General features: G+C 39.9%; 1 protein-coding gene across 1 annotated transcript; it reads left to right on the top strand.

Moving 5' to 3' along the window:
- Positions 1-14596: 14596 nt before the first annotated feature.
- Positions 14597-16581, top strand: LOC145101898 (GDSL esterase/lipase At1g29670-like). Its single transcript, XM_079039203.1, has 5 exons — positions 14597-15003; positions 15296-15420; positions 15542-15787; positions 15887-16142; positions 16234-16581. The coding sequence occupies exons 1-5, from the start codon at positions 14748-14750 to the stop codon at positions 16455-16457; spliced, it is 1107 nt and encodes a 368-aa protein (XP_078895329.1). The 5' UTR covers positions 14597-14747; the 3' UTR covers positions 16458-16581.
- The last annotated feature ends 5464 nt before the right edge of the window (positions 16582-22045 follow it).

Raw genomic sequence — 22045 nt, forward strand, 5'->3', positions numbered from 1 at the left:
CCGAATGCTGCTTGCTTTGTGCTTTGTGGGAGTTCTGAGTGATGGGAGTTAGCCATTAGGTGAACACGTTACACCACATGTGATCAGGGTTGAATAGTCCCAGAGTGCTGGAACTGGCCCTATTGCGCAACTCTTGTTTGAGTCCAACCGTTATAGGGACGGGTCTTTTACTTGAAGGATTATCTGATCTTCGTCACATGTGATGGTGTTCAGGTGATGGTTAATTAGCATTATAAGGAGACCTGCAGCAGCTGAGGACTAGTTGAGGGAGTTTGAGGTTTCCCTGAGGCAAGCCTAGGATGAGAGTAGCAGAGATCAGTAGTAGTAGAAGTGACTTGGTGGAGTCAGGGCCGTTCTTGAAGAAAGTACGGATAGATGTGGAAGGTAGTATGGGCCCGTACTACCGGAAGCAGAGGATCCGTACTCGAATCAAGAAAGGCTGAGACCAGACCGGGAAGCTAGTTGTAGTATCAATGATCCCTCAATATATTTCTGTTTTCTGATGTAGTTGTGATGGTGGTTCTGCGTTCAAGACCAGCAGCCGGCAGCGGAGGTGCCGGGGAGGGATCAGGTTCAGGTTCGGGGGATGAGCGCATGGATGAGCAGACCCGAGGGTTTCTTTCTTCGGAGATTACGCGCATCATTATAGAGCAGACTCCTGTGATCTTCGGTTCGATCAAGGAGGGGATTCTAGAGCTGATGGATGAGAGATTGGGCACCTTCCGTGCCGAGGTGGCGGCCATGATGGGGTCGCGCACCCTTACTTTCAGGGAGTTCAGGGCATGTGGAGCTCCGGACTATCATGGGGCGCGAGACCCCATAGCGAGCAGCAGATGGTTGGCGGATGTGGCCAACGCTTTCCGCACTAGCAGATGTCCCGAGGGGGACAAGGTCAGATTGGCGTCCTGTCTTCTGAAGGACAGGGCACGAGATTGGTGGGAGGAGGTCGGGCATGCCATTGGGGATGATGCAGCATTGGACGCCATGACCTGGGCTGACTTCTCTACCAGTTCAGGGCGGAGTTTGCACCGGTCATTGAGGTGCAACAGCTAGCTAGGGAGTTTCAGGACCTCACCCAGACTACAGAGATAGTGGCGGAGATCACCGCCAAGTTCAGGGAGAGGGCTCTTCTCGTTCCTCAGTATGTAGCTGATGAGGAAATGAAGAAGGCCCGTTATCATGATATGTTGCGGAGCGATATCCGCCAGTTTGTGAGCCGGTCCAGCTGTAAAACGCTGGAAGATATGATTGCTAGAGCTCGGGAGAGGGAGATTGATCTTGAGATGGAGAAGAAGAGGAAACCGGAGGCGGTTTCGGGTTCAGGCGGTTCGGGCAAAAAGCCCAAGGTTTCGGATCACAGATCTAGGAGTCAGCAGAGCCACGGTCGATGTGGCAAGTGTGGGAGATTGCACGAGGGAGCGTGCAAGGCAGGGAGTTCCGGCTGCTACAAGTGCGGTCGAATTGGGCATTTGAGTAGGGATTGTACGGCCCCTGCTACTGCCGTCGCAGCATCAGATCTGATTTGCTTTCAGTGCAATCAGAGGGGACATAAAAAGTCCCAGTGTCCGAGTTTAGCTTCAGCAGGGAAGGTGGCTGCACCTGCCCCTGCTACCTTGAGGATTACAGATGGCCGGCAGGGCCGAGCTGATGCGCCAGTGGCGAAGAGTAGGGCGTTTCAGATGACAGCAGAGGAGGCGCGAGCGACTCCTGATGTGGTGACGGGTATGTATCTTCCCTTTTTTCTCTGTATTATTATTGATTAAATGTTGCTTATGATTGTATGTTTTATTCAGGGTCGTTCTCTGTGAACGGCATTTCTGCTTTGGTATTATTTGATTCGGGGGCTACCCAATCATTCGTATCTCTTGCGCTTAGCAAGAGGTTCAGTAGAGCTCCAGGGGAGCTGGATTGTCCATTAGAGGTTGAGATAGCGGATGATAGGACCGTGAGGGTCGGCAGAGTGCACAGAGGGTGTTCTCTTCAGTTATTTGATGAACAGTTTTCAGTGGATCTGGTACCTATTCCCCTGCGAGGGAATAAGGTTATTGTGGGTATGGATTGGCTAAGCCCCAATGGGGCGGTGATTGATTGCGAGCTTCAGCTAGTGAGGGTTCGCACTCCCAGTGGGGGAGAGTTGGTGATTCAGGGCGAAAGGCCACAGCGAGGACCGACCTTTTGTTCCGCCGCAAGGGGGAGGCGCTATGTTCAGCAGGGTTGCGCCGGTTTTGTAGCCTACGTTTTGGATGCCCGGGAGAAGGGCAAGTCGGCAGTGGATGATGTTCCTATTGTTCGAGACTACCCGGACGTGTTTCCTGAGGATTTGCCGGGGATACCTCCTGAGAGACAGGTTGAGTTCAGGATCGACCTCGTCCCTGGTGCGGCTCCGATAGCCAAGGCACCGTATCGACTAGCTCCCCCTGAGATGCAGGAGTTGTCTACACAGCTGCAGGAGCTATTAGACAAGGGTTTCATTCGGCCGAGCAGTTCGCCTTGGGGAGCGCCGATCCTGTTTGTGAGAAAGAAGGATGGGTCGCATCGTATGTGTATTGATTATCGGGAGTTGAATAAGGTAACGGTGAAGAACCGTTACCCACTCCCGAGGATAGATGATTTGTTTGATCAGCTTCAGGGAGCGTCTTGGTTCTCCAAGATTGATCTACGCTCCGGATATCATCAGATGCGGGTTAGAGATGAGGATGTACAGAAGACTGCTTTCAGGACCAGGTATGGTCATTACGAGTTTGTGGTGATGCCATTTGGGCTCACCAATGCTCCAGCCGCGTTCATGGATCTCATGAACCGCGTGTGTAGACCGATGCTGGATTGGTCAGTGATAGTGTTCATAGATGACATCTTGGTATATTCCAAGACGCAGGAGCAGCACGAGGAGCACCTGCGGGAGGTGCTAGAGGTTTTGAGGAGGGAGAGACTTTTCGCAAAGTTCTCCAAATGTGAGTTTTGGTTGCGCGAGGTGCAGTTCCTTGGTCACCTCGTCAACCAGAAGGGTATTCTGGTAGATCCGGCCAAGATAGAGGTCGTGATGCAGTGGGAGGTCCCGAAGTCTCCATCTGAGATTCGGAGCTTCCTAGGGTTGGCAGGGTATTATCGGAGATTTATTCAGGATTTCTCCAAGATAGCAGTGCCGCTCACCCGACTGACCAAGAAGTCGGTGGTATTTCGTTGGGGTCCGGAGCAGCAGACAGCATTCGAGACCCTCAGGCAGAGATTGTGCGAGGCTCCGATCCTTACCTTGCCAGAGGGAGTAGAGGACCTTGTAGTCTATTGTGATGCCTCGATCACAGGTTTGGGAGCAGTTCTGATGCAACGAGGCCATGTGATAGCTTATGCCTCGAGACAGTTGAAGCCTCACGAGGCTAATTATCCTACCCATGATTTGGAGCTGGGGGCAGTTGTGTTTGCCCTCAAGATTTGGAGGCATTACCTTTATGGGGTCCGTTGTACTATATACACGGATCACAAGAGTTTGAGATATCTTATGGATCAGCCGAGTTTGAACATGAGGCAGAGGAGGTGGTTGGACGTGCTGAAGGACTATGACTGTGAGATCCTTTATCATCCAGGGAAGGCCAACGTGGTGGCCGACGCCCTAAGCCGCAAGGTGTCGGCGGCCCCTATCAGGGATCTGTGTATGAGGATGACAATGATCACTCCACTGTTGGAGCGGATCAAGGAGGCTCAGATGGAGGGCCTCAAGGAGGAGAGGCAGAAGTGTGAGAGGATAGTAGGCCGAGTAGCTTCATTTGATTACGACAGTCGGGGTTTGTTGACACTTCATGGTAGGGTATGGGTACCGTACTGGGGTGGGGTACAGCAGGTATTGATGGACGAGGCTCATAAGTCTCGATTTTCTATCCACCTAGGAGCGACAAAGATGTACCGAGATCTTCGACCCGATTATTGGTGGCCCTGCATGAAGCGGGACGTCGCCTGGTACGTCGAGAGATGCCTGACCTGCCGGAAGGTCAAGGCGGAGCACCAGAGACCTCACGGCAGGATGCAGCCGTTAGACATTCCCGTGTGGAAATGGGAGGACATTACCATGGATTTTGTCACCAAGCTTCCCCGGACCGCACGTGGAGTGGACTCGATATGGGTAATAGTGGATCGGTTGACGAAGAGTGCCCATTTTATCCCGATCCAGGAGAGTATATCGGCGGAGAAGTTAGCCGATATCTATGTGCGTGAGATCGTGGCACGTCATGGAGTGCCGGTATCAGTGGTGTCTGACCGAGATGTCCGTTTCACATCCAGATTTTGGAAGCGGTTCCACGACGAGATGGGTACTCGTCTTCATTTCAGCACCGCTTTCCACCCTCAGACAGATGGGCAGAGCGAGAGGACGATTCAGACTCTCGAGGACATGCTTAGGGCATGTGTCCTAGACTTCGGTGGCAGTTGGGATACGTATCTTCCGTTAGCGGAAATCTCGTATAACAACAGTTATCATGCGAGCATTGATCGACCTCCCTTTGAGATGTTGTACGGGAGGAAGTGTAGGACCCCGATTTGTTGGGGTGAGGTCGGTCAGCGAGTCATTGGGAGCACGGAGGTGGTGCTCAAGACGACTGAGTTGATCCAATAGGTCCGTAGTAGACTGCAAACTGCTCAGAGTCGGCAGAAGAGCTACGCCGATAGGAGGCGTTCGGACTTGGAGTTCCAGGTGGGAGATGTGGTCCTTCTGAAAGTCTCACCTTGGAAGGGTGTCATCAGGTTCCGGAAGAGGGGCAAGTTGGGCCCCAGATTTATTGGTCCTTTCAGGGTTTTGGCCCGGGTGGGTCGGGTTGCTTATCGGTTAGATCTTCCGGAGGAGCTTAGTCAGATCCACAGCACTTTCCATGTGTCTCAGTTGAGAAAGTGTCTGGTGGATGAGTCAGCAGTCGTTCCCCTAGAGGATATTCAGGTTGATAGCAGCCTGAATTATATTGAGAGACCGGTCGCAATTCTGGACCGGAAGACCAAGGCCTTGAGGAACAAGGAAATTCAGTTAGTAAAGGTGCAGTGGCAGCACCGGAAGGGGTCTGAGTGGACGTGGGAGGCTGAGGAGGAGATGAGAGAGCACTACCCAGAGTTATTTGTAGATCCAGCCGTAGCAGACTTCGAGGACGAAGTCTGAGACAAGTGGGGGAGAATTGTAACGACCCGTTTCCGGTATGTTAATTCCTTGGTAATTGTTGTTAGTTTTGCAAGAGGAACTCGGCGAGTTCATAGCCTGACTCGCCGAGTAGGGTCGCGGCTGCAAGCACGCGTGAGCCGGGGACTCGGCGAGTCCATATCCTGGACTCGGCGAGTCCATCCGTCTGGGTGAAACCCTAAATCCCCGGGTTGCCCACTATTTAAACCACCTTATAGCCCCATTCTCGCCTCCCTCACCCTGAGAACACAGTGAGAAAACCCTAATCCTCCCTTGAGAACTTATAAGTGATTTGGTGCCATTTTGTGAAGGTGTGAAGAAGGAGAAGAAGAAAGAAGCAAGGAAACGAGTGGTAGTGCAAAGATCCAAGGGCAAATCTGAGTTTATTGAGGTATTTTCGGAGTTCCCTTCTTGTTATATGCTTTAAACTTCCATTAGAGCTCTTCTAAGAGCTATTTGATGTTTGTTCCAAGCCTTATGTTTGCATGAATGTCTTCTTAAGTCGAAATACCTTTGGATCTGAATGTTGGGGTGTTGTAGAGCCCAGATCTACTGTCTTTTTGGAGTTACTTTGCATATTAACCATAGATCTACCCATTTTATGCATCTTTTAGCCTTATTTCCCTTATTCATGAGGTTGTGCACGTAAAGTTGGAAACTTTACGTGGTAAATCAGCTTATTGGACTCAGATCTATCAATTGTATGTGTTGGATTCAAACAAAATCAAGTAAAAGTCAGTTGCATGGCGGCAACTCGGCGAGTCGGGAAGAACGACTCGGCGAGTTGGGTCGCGACTTCCTGAGTCCTTCATTTTGATCAGTGTCGAGTGAATCCAGTGAGTTAGAGAGTGGACTCAGCGAGTTGAGGGTAGACTCAGTGATGGAGGGACTCGGCGAGTTGTTCATACAACTCGGCGAGTCCAAGGCAATCTTCTTAGGATCATGAACAACTCGTCGAGTTTGTTCATACGGCTCGGCGAGTCGGATGAAGATTGTCTGAGTTCTTGGATCAAGAGGGTACTCGTCGAGTCGATGCCACACTCGACGAGTAGCAGCGTGTAGAACTGAGAAGTGAGAGTAGGACTCGGCGAGTTGGGTGGCCCAACTCGGCGAGTCAGCCCAAAGAGAGTTGACTTTGACCAAGGGTAAAAGAGTCATTTTACCCCAAGTGCAGTGTTTAGTATTTGATTGAGTGTGCTTATGGACTTGTAGCCGAGGAGATTCAGGAGCAGCAGCCGTTAGCTTCCCGAGCCACACACTCAGCAGCCAGCTTACGAGGTGAGTTTCCTTCCAGTAGGGACGGGTCTAAGGCCACAATGCCGGCCCGTCCAGTTAGCAGTAGGTTCCGGACTTTGGTCCGATGTAGCAGCTAGTATGTTTGATGCCTTCGTGGCTCAGACAGGATTTAAGTACTATGGTTTATGTGTTACGTGTTATGTGTTCAGGGCTGCGGCTCGATGTAGTATGCAGTATACGTGTTCATGCTAATTGATATGCTATGATATGTTCAGTCAGTTAGTTCCGGACTTCGGTCCGATGCAGGGGACAAGGTCCCAGTTAGTTCCGGACTTCGGTCCGATGCAGTTAGTTCCGGACTTCGGTCCGATGCAGTAAGTTCCGGACTTCGGTCCGATGCAGTTAGTCCCGGACTTTGGCCCGATGCAGGGGACAAGATCCCAGTCAGTTCCGGACATCGGTCCGATGCAGTTTCCGGGCTTGGCCCGATGCAGTGGGCAAGGCCCAATATGTGTTATATGTTATTGTATGGTATGCGGTATTTTGGGGGAGCTCACTAAGCTTCGTGCTTACAGTTTCAGTTTTGGTTTCAGGTACTTCCGCAAGCAAAGGGAAGAGCTCGGGGTGACAGCATCGCACACACCACAACTTAGCTTTTATCCTGGGGATGGTTTAGTTGTTTTGGATTTGATATAATATGATACAGTTTTCCGCACAGTATTTTATTATGTTTTGGATTACATCACGCATGGTTTTATTATATGATGCTCTGATTACAGTTTTGATTATATAAAAAAAAAAAAGTTTTTGGGTCGTATTTTAGGGTCGTTTCATTATTAATTAAATTAAATATAAATTTAATTATAAATGTTTGGTATTATCCGAAGGGAGTCATCAGATAGGGCCGAAGTACGCCCTGCGTACCCTCGTATGCCCCGCGTACTCAAGGCCTAGGCCTCGGATCATCCACGTCCCGGTCTATGCGAAGTAGCATTGTCCCATCCGAAATCCGAGGCAGTCGAGGACTCGGTCATGCATGACGTACGCGTACGCCCCGCGTACCGAGGCGGTTCCAGCCCCTATAAAAGGGATGCGAGGGTTCCGAAGAAAGGGCTCCATTTCTCTCCTTTCTTGTGCGTTCTTGCCTCGTTTTCCGTGCCCGTTCTAACCCGAAGCCCCGGTCATTTTGCACAAGTCCCGAAGGTCGTTTTTACTCCCGAGACTCCCGAGAATCTCGAGGAAATCCGTTTCCCGAGACGAAATTCTGCCCGATTTCCATCTCGCTTTCTTCAAACCTTCAGGTGAGTTCATACCCCTACAAACACACTTTAAATACGTTTTAAATGCTTTTTATACTCTTTTAAGGGGGGGGGGGATACAAGTAAACATACGGTTATTATCGTGTGAAACATCGATCTTTTGCTATACTTTTCATACTGTTGTTTTAACTATCTTATAAAGTCATTTTCATGTAAAACACCTCACAACACAGCTTTACCCTCTTGGGATACAATATGTTTTATAAATAGATATAATGTTTTATTTATACGTTTACATACAAATACATCATATCAAGGGTAACATTCTTTAATAAATCATTTTATGCATTCAAAGAACTTATGATTTATGCTTTGTCAAACATTGTGAAAAAGGATAAACTTTGCATACAAAAATACTACTTTAATACAGACTTAGTTGAGAATCCGTGAGACGTGTATATCTTTAAATAATACCTTTTTGCTAAAAGGTACCGCTACAAGTCCTGTCTATAACCAGAGTCTCCCGTTCGGAGAACGTGTCAAATGTGTATAGATCTATACGGGAAGTCATGATCCCACGCCCTGACTGTTAGCTACAGTCCGTCCTTTGGGGTGACAGTTTGTCATAACGCTACGACGCCTGAAGAACGTCTCTACAGGCATATTATGTTTAGTATGGTTATAAAACTCATCGGATATACAATTATTATAGTACTTCTGATTGATGAATGAGTAGATACTAAAACTATTCTTCATCTAGCAAACTGAAATCTTCTAATATGTTTTATTATATAAATCTATGCTTCAACCTTCTAAAGCATGTCATTTGCTTTCGGTTTTTAGTCTGGGACATTAGGCTAACTATTACTTTAGGAAAATATGGGATTTTCTTGTATACAAAACAAACAACTAATAGGAAAATAAGGGATTTTCTTGATTCAACTATCTACATTATTCAATACAAATATTCTCATGCATTTCGCACTTTTATAAGAAAATAAGGGATTTTCTTGGAAAACATACTCTCAATTTGGAATGGCATACAAATTTTCTAAACCACTTATGAACTCACCAACTTAATTGTTGACACTTTCTCTTTGAAATAACTTGTATTCTCAGGGAACCGCTAAGCAGGTTTGGAAATCAACTTTTGGGGATTAACGCGCTGGCGTTAATTACTTCTTTTGAAAGATGTTTATGTATTTATCTTTTGAACATGTAATGAATACAATTATGTAAACATTTTTAAAACCTTTATATATGTATGGTGGTGTGTACTTTCCTTTCTATGAACTGTTATGATACTGAATATGACGTTCTCCGCCCCGAACGTTTCCGCCGTTCTGTTTTGGGGGTGTGACATTATAACTTTTTAAATCATTTAAAACCATTCAGTCGTTAGATTTTTTTTCAAAATTGTTTGAACATCAGTGTTCCCAGAAATCAAAATCATCAATCGAGGAAGTGTATGGTCACGCCTTCGCCTTACCGCGACCATCTATTGAACCTAAAACAATAAACTGAAACTGTAAGCCCAAAAGCTTAGTGAGTTACCCCCAAAATACCCATACACACAAGAATACACACATAATGACAAACAACATACTATGGGTCCAATCATCAATTAGGATGGAATACTCCAGGCCCTCTACCATCAGGTTGGAATGCCAACATACTACGAGTCAAATCATCCTCGGGATGGAATACCCTCGGCCCACAACCATCGGGTTAGAATGCCCACACACAATACATATATAAAAGACACTATGAGTCTAATCATCGATCAGGATGGAATACCCCAAGCACTTAACCATCGGGTTGGAATGCCAAAATACTATCGGTCCAATAAAAAATCGGGTTAGAATACCCCATGCCCTCAACCATCAGGTTGGAATGCCAACATAATGAATCAAACATGTGCACCTATATCAGATAATCATATAACAGTCTAAAAAGACAACATACTAGGGTCCTATGATCCTCCGGATGGAATACCCTCAACTACCAATCAATAATGTGCTCATATAACAGGTAATTACATAACAATTTATAGACAGAAAAATCGATCTAACCGATCATAACAGCATAAAAACATCTTATCTACCAGGATACTGATCTAACGGATCATAGCAACATACAACATCATATCTACCAGGATACTGGTCTAACGGATCATAAAAACATATAACATCCCATCTACCAGGATACTGATCTAACGGATCATAACAACATATATCATCCTAACTACTAGGATACACATCTAACAGATCATAACAGCATGTATCATCCTGTCTACTAGGATACCGATCTAACAAATCATAACAACATATATCATCCTATCTACCACGATACCGATGTAACATATCATAACAACATATAACATATCAGGATAACAATCCAAAAAAGGCCGGCCTTAGTGCCTTAGACCGTTGAGTACAAAGAGGATAACTCACCTCGCAACTGTCGACTCGAAAGATAATCTCAAACTCTTGGATCACTGCCACAAAATCCACCACCTATATTCACCATAGAACTATACTTATAAATTTCCAACATCCCAAAATGCTGTAGAAGTCAAATAGTCAACCCTTGGTCAAAGTGAAAGTAAAAAATCAATGTCAACAATCCATGTTGACCCAACTCGTCGAGTGTAGGCACTGACTCGTTGAGTTTCCCTGTAACTTGCCGAGTCCAAGCGTGTCCAAATGTCGGAAAACCCAAGTTGACTCGCCGAGTCACCCCACTGACTCGCTGAGTCCATGTAGAAGTCCTTGCACGACAATCTTCATTGGACTCGCCGAGTTGACCATGCAAATCGCCGAGTCCCTTCAGTCCATTACCTATTTAGATGCTTTTTAAGCCATTTTAAGGTTTATATTGAATATCCAGCTTCCCAAGGCATGTTTATCACGTAAAGTTGTAAACTTTACGTGCATGCATGGCTCTAAAGTATTATAATGTCAAAACCAAGCTTGTAATTAAGTTTTACACTAAAGGAGAGGTTCCTACGTGCTAAAGCTGAAAGCTTTATAGACTTAGAGACTAAAGAGAGTCCAGATTTGAAGTTACAACTTCCGATCTTAGCTCATTCCCAAGAATAGCTTCATAATATGCTAAAAAAGCCCTAGTCTTTAACCAAATGAGATATAGAAGGAAATCAGGTCAAGGTAACGACTTGATACCTTCCAAAAGATGCCAACCGAGGTAGATTTCAGATCCCCACACGTTCTTTGCATCCAGCCACTTGCTTTCCAAGCTCTTCTCACTAATATCCACCTTCCAAGCTTGAAACACACAAGAATGAAGCACACACTCGTAGTAGGGTTTGTTGGACTCTCAAGAGGCTGTGAGGGGGCTAAAGGAGGCTTATGATCCTTTAAATAGGGTGGAAAAGCCCAAAATTTAGGGTTTCATCATCCAGCTCTTACTCGTCCAGTCCTATCTTGGAATCGACTAGTAGGTCACTTAAACACGTGGCCAAATCCACTTCTACTCGACAAGTCAGGGCATCCAACTTGTCGAGTAGACCTTGCAATTTAAGAAAATTAAAGCCATAAAATTATCACCTGAGAGTCGAGGAGTTACATTGGTCTTTATACATGGAGAAGTTAAACTTAACTTAAATGTTACCTTTATTTATTTATTTATTTATTTATTTATTTGATTTAAACCTTAGGCTGACGAAATAAACATGCGATAAATGTAAATTTAAAAGTGCATTGGTTGTGTTAATGTACTATAAACTCACATTTATTACAAAACGAGACGAATACCCGCGCGTTGCACAAAACATCTATATCCTTGAATTCTTTACAAATATATGTTTTCTTAAACATACAATAACATTCTTGTTAAATTTGAAATAATAATTCGTATGCTAACCTGATATAATATATTTGTTATTTTGAATTATATGATTATATATATATATATATATATATATATATATATATATATATATATATATATATATATATATCTTAAAACTGTATAATCTCAATCGTTTGAATGACATCTACATCCGAGTTACTCATTACTTAAATTAAATATAATATATGGTTTGATGTTATTTATAGTTGTTAATTATCATTAATTAATTTTTTAATATTTATTCGCTAAACATTTTAATTTTTATCATTATAATTATTTAAAACATAAAACATTGTTTTTTGTTTTTAAAGGTAACAATATAATCATTTACATAAAGTTATTTTAAGCTACTATTTTAAAATTTTTAATTATTATAAAAATATCATTAGGAAATAATTTAATTAAATTGAGATTCCAATTTAGTTTTTTGCATTTAGCACTACAATATATCACTTTTAATTATTTATAAAATATTCGTTGGGTTTTTTAAGTGGAACTGAAACTTATATTTAAGTTGACACTGTAATATTATATTTAAATTAACAATTTTAGTATTTTGTCTAAACTGTTCAAAATTTGTAGCGTTAAACTAATAATGGTTTAGATAAAACAACATATTAAATTTAATAAATTAAGTATAATATGTTAAAATTTAAATACATAACTTTATAAGTAGAAGTAAATATATTATTTTAATATTGTAGTTAAGTTTATTTATGATTACAATTTAGGTTTGATATTTATTTAACCGTATTAACCAACTTATAATAATTATTAGAAAGACACTACAATTCATTACTTTTAACTATATACAAAATATTCTTTACGTTGTTTAAGTTAAACAAAAATTTATATTTAACTTTATCCTATAATTTTATCTTTAAATTTATAATTTAAGTATTTTATACAAATTGTTCAAAACTTGTAGCTTTAAAATGATTATGGTTTACATCCAACAATATTTTAGAACTAATATATAAAGTGTAATATGTTAAAAGTTAAAAACATAACTTTATAATTTGAAGTAAAAATATTCTTTTAATATTGAAATTTAGTTTATATATGATTACACTTTGGATTTGATATTTATTTAATCTTTTTAACAAACTTATAATCATTATTAGAAAGAAATTGAAAAATTATGGGAATTTCAAATTAATGTGGTGAAAGGAAAAATACATCGGGGTTTCAAATGAATATAAAGAAAAGAAAAATGCTTTCTTCATAAGTATACTGGGCGAATGCCTGCGCGTTGCGTAGAAAGACCCATATAGTTGAAATCTTTACAAATATATGTTTTTCTAAATATAACAATAACATTGTTGTTAAATTTGATATAATAGTTTGTATACTAAATTGATATAATATATTGACTATTTTGAATTATATGATAATATATACATCTTTTATAACTACATAATCTTAATCGTAGGAATGACTTCCACTTGCAAGTTACTCATTAATAAAATTAAATATAATATATGTTTTAATGTTATTTATAATTGGTGTTATTGTTAATTAATTTTTTAAAATTATTTGTTTAATATTTTAATTTCTATCATTATAATTATTTAAAACATCAAACATTGTTTTTTGATTTTTTTTAGGTAACAATATAATCATTTATATAAACTTATTTTTAACTATTGTCATTATAAAATATTTTAAGCTACTTATTTGAAAACTTTTAATGATTATAAAAATATCTTTAGGAAATATTTTAGTTAAATTGAGATTACAATTTAATTTTGCATTTGGCACTACAATTTATCACTTTTAACTATTCACAAAATATTTATTGAGTTTTTTAAGTGGAACTGAAATTTATATTTAAGTTGACTCTGTAATGTTATATTTAAATTAACAATTTAAGTATTTTGTCAAAACTGTTCAAATATTGTAGCTTTAAACTGATAATGGTTTAGATACAATAACATATTAAATTTAATAAATTAAGTATAATGTGTTAAATGTTAAAGTCATAACTTTAAGAGTAGAAGTAAAAATATTACTTTACTACTGAAATTTAGTTTATTTATGGTTACACTTGAGATTTGATATTTATTTAACCTCATTAACAAAATTATAGTCATTATTAGAAAGACATTATAATTTATCACTTTTAATTATTTACAAAATATATTTTTGGGTTGTTTAAGTTAAACTAAAATTTATATTTAAGTTGACTATGCAATATGATATTTAAATTAATAATTTAAGTATTTTATACAAATTGTTCAAAATTTATAGCTTTAAAATGATAATGGTTACATCCAACAATATATTAAAATTAATAAATTAAGTATAATATGTTAAATGTTAAAAAACACAAATTTATATGTAGAAGTAATATATATTTTTTAATATTGAAATTTAGTTTATATATGATTACATTTTAGTTTGATATTTATTTAACTTTATTAATCAACTTATAATCATTATTAGAAAAAATTTGAAAAGTAATGGGTGTTTCAAATTAATATGGTAAAATAAAAAACGCATTAGAATTTCAAATGATTGTGGTGAAAATTAAAATGTTTCATTTATATTATAATATGATATGATATGATAATGTAAAAGAATTTGAAGCAAATAAACCATCCAAATTTCATATTGCAATGCCTTAGTTAATTTCAACAACATACATTTTGTCACTCGCTTTTACCACAATATATTATTTTTTCACAACCTGGCGGAATATGCAAAGCGTATTCAATTCATATACCATGACCGGAATAATACTAGCATCAGATTTACAATTAATAAAATCAATGTGGAATAAAATAAAGTTTCTTGATAGTAATGTATTGTCTGATTTTCTAAGCATACTAATCATTTGCTTGTGGATGAGCAAATACCGCACCAATTGAACATGGTCCTCAAAACTGTATATAAAAATCGTAAGGAAAAAAAGAAAAGTAAATAAAGCTCAAGAGGAGGTGTGCAGAAGAACTTGTGCTCACTATTGAAATCCACATTATCTCCGCGTGTAATTAATGTATCCATCTAACTGCTCAACTGTATAACTTCATAAACACAATAGTCGTCGTCCATCCCATTCATTTTTCCACTGTTAAAACAAACACATACATACACACACTTCGTGTATATATATAGACAACAATCTAAACATTAAATTATATCACACACTTGATCACCTTTTCCAAGGACACTTTGCTCTTTATAACATCTCTTGTGTTTGAAGTATAACTTTTGCTGCATTTATAGAGATGGCAAACGAGCAAAAGAAATGGTTGGTTATGCATGTAATTGCAATCATATTTGCATTGAAAATGGTTTCTTTTGGGGTTAATGGTGATCCTCAAGTTCCATGTTACTTTATCTTTGGTGATTCTTTGGTGGATAATGGGAATAATAACGGAATCGCATCGTTGGCTAGAGCCAATTACTTTCCTTATGGCATTGATTTCCCAGGTGGCCCCACGGGAAGGTTTTCCAATGGAAGAACAGTAGTTGATACAGTTGGTAAGCTTCATATTCGTTTTCTTTGCTATCAATTGTTCCTATACTTAACATAAACATTTATTACAATTGTATTAAATTTAATTTACATGTATAGTTTATTTTTGAAATCTTTTATAAAAAACAATAATTACTCTTAAGATAAATCTAGCTAGCTAGATATGTTCTTATAGTTATTAATATAACGACAATTATGTCATGTTAAATCGAATATTAGTTACTTTCGTCTCCTATTATTTAATTACTATCATTATAACATTACTATGTATTAATCTGCAAATTACTTTATCTTCAGCTGAGCTTTTGGGTTTCGATGATTATATTCCACCATATGCAAATGTTAGGGGCCAGGCCATACTTAGGGGTGTGAATTATGCATCGGCAGCCGCTGGAATCAGAGACGAAACTGGCCGACAATTGGTACGCATTTTCTAACATTTTAAAATCACATTCTTATATCAACTTTGTTTTCATCACCATAATTAAATACTACTAAAAGATAAAGAATTCACATCTTTTTCTTTAATGTTTTATATTATAGGGTGCTCGAATTAGCTTTGGTGGGCAGGTAAATAATTACAAAAATACAGTGTCACAAGTGGTGGGTATACTTGGAGACGAAGTTTCAGCAGCAAATTATCTTAGACAATGCATATACTCGGTTGGATTAGGAAGCAATGATTACCTTAATAACTATTTCATGCCTACTTACTACCAAACTAGCCGACAGTTTACACCCGTACAGTATGCGTCTGTACTCATTCAACAATATTCTCAGCTAGTAAGAGTAAGTCGTACACTTCTTTACCCAACTTATGAATGATCTTAAAGGAACATGTATGCATGACTAGTTAAAAAAAAATATGATTTTTGGTACAAATTTCAGGAATTGTATAACTACGGAGCAAGGAAACTTGTGTTGAATGGGATCGGACAGATTGGGTGTAGTCCAAATGCATTGGCTCAAAATAGCCCAGATGGAACTACATGTGTGGCAAAGATCAACTCTGCAAACCAGATCTTCAACAACCAGCTCAGATCTCTTGTGGATACGTTTAACAGAGAACTAACGGACGCTAAATTCATCTATATCAACAATTATGGAATTTTCCAAAGCTTGATCAGTAGCCCTCGGTCTTATGGTACATATATACTTTGTTTTTTTACGCTTCCAATTCTAGCGGCTGGTTTTTTAAAGAAACTTGGATTAATGTGTTTGATTGAATTGTGTAGGTTTCACTGTGACAAATGCCGGGTGCTGTGGAGTGGGAAAGAACAATGGCCAAATTACTTGTCTTCCTGGTCAAAGACCTTGTCAAAATAGAAATGCTTATCTGTTTTGGGATGCTTTTCACCCTACTGAAGCAGCGAATGTGATTGTTGGCAGGAGATCTTATAATGCTCAGTCAGCATCAGATGCGTATCCGATGGATATCAACCGATTGGCTCAGCTGTAAATGTAATACGTTTTGTTGCATGTATACTACATTGTATTGTATTAAACTCATAAATGTGTTTAATAATTCCTTTTTTATTGCCACTGTTTTGATAAATGAATATCAGTAAGTTTGTATGAGAGAACTACTAGTTTGTCTAAAGACTTGCATGCTATGCTATCAATAGCGCTATTAGTGTTTACGAATAGTTGTGACCCTATTAACAGTGCTATTGACCGCTATTACCGTGAACCTCATCAGCATATAGCGACGCTACACCAGCTTTTACAACTTCGTACACATTGGGCTATTTGACAAAAATAAAACGATTGTGTGCTATTTCAATATTAAATCTTTATTTTTTTAATCAGTCCAGTACCCTTTTAGTCTTGATAAGTCCAAATAATAAATATAATTATTTATAAACTACAAAGCAACAAATGACAACATCTCTTTCAGGATTTAGAAACCAATTACGATGACAATTTGACACTTTCTAGTTTCCGTATTACTTTATTAAAATATTATATATAGATTATATTATGTTTTTATATGACTTTTTATGATATCAGTTCCATATAGTATTAATAATCTCATATATACATGTTGTATAAATATATAATATAAATGATATAAAATATTAAAAAACCGTTATACCATTGCTATACGACCGCGATAACCGCGATTTCAAATAGCGACATATGACCGCTATTGAAATTTTGGCCGCAATAACTGCTTAGCTTGTACGTAACCCATCCAATTTTTATTTATTTATTTATTTTTGAACAACTAAAAGAAAGATTTATTGATAAGAGGCTAGCCACAAGAGTTACATCCAATTGATACAAACTCTTTTTGGGCACCACTTTTGCCGGTTGACCTTAGCGTCAATTTTAGCTCTAAATTTTTACCAATTGAAGACGAGATTTGAACATCACTAGTAGTATCCTCAGGGTCGGTCCTCATTTATATTAGACCGTGTGCAAACATAAAAAAAAAAAAGAAAAAAAAACCTTTTAATATTGGGTTAATATAAAAAAAAGCTTTTTAATTCCAACGAATTTATTATTAATATAAGCTTACACTAAAAAAATATACTAGTTTGAGTTAATTAAAAAAAACCAATGTTAAGAATTATAATTTAACACATGTTATTTGAATTAAAAGAAAGAATAAAATCAAAACAAAACTAACTATATACATTTTTAAAAATTACATACATTAATATTTAATATATAGATATTAAAGTAGAAAACATCATAAAGAAATAGTCAGAACTAGAATCTAACTATGGTGGATTTTTAAAAGAAAATGTATGAACCAACTAAACTAAAGCGAAAATAACTTATAAATCTAACGAAGTTTTCAAACCGTTCAAAAAACTCAATTATGTTTTGTCTATTTAAGAAAACTCAACAAACTTAACATTTTATCTAAAAAAGCTCAACTAATTTACACTTTCGTTCACTTCTCATTTAGGGTCAACCGGCTAACGAAAGTCAACGAATGACTTGGCTTGGAGAAGAGAAAAACGAACGGCGTTTGTGTTCGATCTCATGTAATAGCTATTTCTTATTCTCCCTCTAAATCGTTGATGTCCAACTCAAGATCTACAAAGAAGATATTTGATGATGAAAACCCTTGAGGATGTGGACGCCATTCTTGGATTTGGACATCTAGAACGGAGGATCATCTAGAGAAAAATGTTCAGGGCTTGTTCCAACAAAGTTCTTTGTAACACCGTAAAAATTTGAAACAATTTTACACTTTTGAAAACCATAAAATATCATTCACATTCATTTTAAAAACATTGTATCAACATTGTATCAGTACAAAACCCCAAGTTCAGAATATATATAAACTCCAATGTGTGTGTACGAATCATGTCGGCGCCTTCCCGCGCTCATCACTGGTACCTGAAACACATAACACAACAACTGTAAGCATAAATGCTTAGTGAGTTCCCCAAAATACCGCATACAACACATACGCCACTCGAGGCTATAATGCGACCCTCTGGTCGATGTGTCTCAGCGGGACCCTCCAGTCTCGTAGCTCGTTGGACCCTCTGGTCCGGTTATAGCTCGTTGGACCCTCCGGTCCGGTCTATATCATCATACAACATACATATACAACATAGCACATAATCTCATACATAACACATAAGACCCTCTGGTCATCGCATAATACCACTCTAGGTAACGTATAGTGAGAAGACTCACCTCGGTGTCTCGGTAAGTATCTGACTCGGAAGAAATGTGATCTAGCCTCCGCCTAATCACATAAAGTAATACTCTCATAAATACAACTGTACTCAACCTTAAATGTGAACAAGGTCAACGGTCAAACTTTGACCCGAATCGTCGAGTGCACTAGGACGACTCGGCGAGTCTACACGTGTCCACATACTCTCTTAGTCCCTCTCTTGGCACGTCGAGTACTTCCCCTGACTCGACGAGTTCCACCTGGCATGAATCACAGGGCCACCCCGACTCAACTTGCCGAGTCTCAAGAACAACTCGCCGAGTTCCGCCTTGAACTCCAGTCCCCCTGACTCTCCCTGACTCACCGAGTTATTTCCCAACTCGGCAAGTCCACTCACTGCGTGATTTACGGGAAACCCTCATCCTACTCGCCGAGTCTGTTCTTCGGACTCGGCGAGTTCATGCTATGCACAAACTCCATAGGATACCTGGGAATTCGGATGTTAAAATTCTCCCCCACTAGAATCAGACTTCGCCCTCAAAGTCTCATTCTGCAAACAACTCTGGATGATGCTCCCGCATCTCACGCTCCGATTCCCAAGTCAACTCTTACCCTTTCCGACGCTGCCACTGGACCTAGACCAGAGGCAGCTCCTTGTTCCTCAAAACCTTGACCTTCTGATCCCTAATCGCTACCGGTCTCTCAACATAATTCAGGCTCGCATCCACCTGAATATCTTCTAATGGCACCACTGCCGACTCATCGGCTATACACTTTTGCAGCTGCGACACGTGGAAAGTGTCATGAATCTGACCCAACTCTGCTGGTAACTCCAAACGGTAGGCTACCCTGCCTACCCTCGTGATCACCCTGAAAGGACCAATATATCGGGGCCCCAATTTGCCCCTCTTCCTGAAGCGAATCACTCCTTTCCAAGGAGAGACCTTCATGAGCACGAAGTCGCCAACCTGAAACTCGAGCTCAGACCGGCATCTGTCCGCATAACTCTTCTGACGACTCTGAGCGGTCAACAAACTCTGTCTGACCTGCTGGACCTGATCTATCGTCTGGAGCACAATCTCGATAATACCCATCACACGCTGCCCTACTTCTCCCCAGCAAATGGGGGTCCGACATCTTCTCCCATATAACAACTCAAAGGGCGGCATGCCAATGCTCGAATGATGGCTGTTGTTATAAGAAAACTCCGCCAAGGGCAAATACATGTCCCAAATCCCGCCGAAATCCAACGCACATGCTCGGAGCATGTCCTCGAGCGTCTGAATCGTCCGCTCACTCTGCCCGTCAGTCTGTGGGTGGTATGTAGTACTAAAATGCAGTTTCGTATCCAATTCTTCATGAAACTTCTTCTAGAACCTGGAAGTGAAACGTACATCTCGATCTGAGACAATGGAGATCGGCACTCCATGCCGCGATACCACCTCTCTCACGTACAATTCTGCCAACCTCTCCACGGAAGAGCTCTCACTAATGGCCAGGAAGTGAGCACTCTTCGTCAACCTGTCCACAATCACCCAAATTGCATCGACACCCCTCGCCGTCCTTGGCAATTTGGTGATGAAATCCATGGTAATCTGTTCCCATTTCCACTTGGGAATCTCTAATGGCTGCAGCTTACCATGTGGACGCTGGTGTTCGGCCTTAACCCTGCAACAGGTCAAGCATCTCTCTACAAACCATGCGACATCTCTCTTCATACAGGGCCACCAATATTCCTTTTTCAGATCCAAATACATCTTAGTGGCCCCGGGATTGATCGAGAATTTCGATCGATGAGCCTCTTCCATCAAAATGGTACGCGTTCCGCCAACGGACGGTACCTATATCCGACCTTGAAATGTCATAAGCCCTAGGCTATCGGTAACGAATTCCAATACCAGCCCGACAACTCGCTCTCTCTTCTGGCATTCTGGCCTCATAGCCTCAGCATGGGCACCACGGATAGCATCCAACACCAGGGTCATCACTGTCAATCTCAAACAAACATCCCGCAATGGGGCGCCCTCCGCCCTTCGGCTCAGTGCATCGGCTACAACATTAGCCTTGCCCGGGTGGTACATGTGACATCCCCATTTTCACGACCAGAAAAGACCGATTTGTTTATGCTTTGTTTTATAAAATTAGAGTAATCTATTAAAGGAAACGGTTGCGAAATTTGTTCCCAAAACAAGATATGATAATAACTTATCAAAACATTTCTCAAAGAGAATGTATTTTCATTTGATAATAAAACCTCGGGATGTCATGTTCCGATACAGACATATAAGCATAAATAGAACTTACATTCAATTACACTAATGATTTATATCTCCTTTAAATCTCTCTGTGAAATATGTCTTCGTATCGATACCTATGATACAAAGAAAACTGAGTGGGTCAGGCTTGGGAGCCTGTTGAGCATATAGGGTTTTCAACCCACAGTATCATATTAATATATATATATATATAGAACATCCAAACTTATATAATCTCACCATATAAAAGCAACTCTTATCCCACCCCATCGATCCTCACAACGACACGATCTAAACTCTCGTATCTAAACTTTTCCTCTTTATCTGATCCCTACTCACAGATCTAAACTAATCTCTCCATCTGATCCATACTCTCGGACCTAAAACTAACCTCTTGGTCTAATCCATACTCCCGGATCTAAACAAATCTCTTGGTCTGATCCATACTGTCGGATCTAAAACTATGCCCAATCCATACTCCCGGACTAGGGACAATTAACTATGTCTTAATCCATACTCCCAAATTAATAACAAGTTTACCTATTTGTCTGATCCATACTCCCGGATCTAAAATTGTGCCCAATCCATACTCCCGGACTAGGGACAATTTACTAAACCTAAATCTTGTTCTGATCCATACTCCCGGATCTAAACTGTGCCCAATCCATACTCCCGGACAAGGGAGAATTTACTATGTCTTAATCCATACTCCTGGATTAATAACAAGTTTGTCTCTTTTCCTATTCCATATTCTCGAATCTAAATCCAATCTCTTGATCTAATCCATACTCACGGATCTCATCTACCCATGTCCTACCCAACATATTTGTAGATACAAAATATCTATACAGTTTACCTCATTAAAACCTATATAGTTCATCCATTCCATACTTATCTCAGATAAACAAACAATATATAAACACATAGCACGTATTTCATAGCAAATACTTCATATATATGTGTTAGAAGAAAGTGATCACATACTCACCCAAAACATATACTTAATACATTCAAACAATACTTATATTATAATCGTGTTTATGAAAGGAACTATATACTCACTTGATTAGACGATGCTCGGACAGCACTACGACTTGCAGAAGTAGTATTCTTCGGTAGATCTGGAAGATCTTCACAAAAACCGGGCTC

Source organism: Lactuca serriola, chromosome 4 (assembly GCF_051521515.1).
Source record: "Lactuca serriola cultivar US96UC23 chromosome 4, Lser_US96UC23_V15, whole genome shotgun sequence".
Classification (NCBI taxonomy): domain Eukaryota; kingdom Viridiplantae; phylum Streptophyta; class Magnoliopsida; order Asterales; family Asteraceae; genus Lactuca; species Lactuca serriola.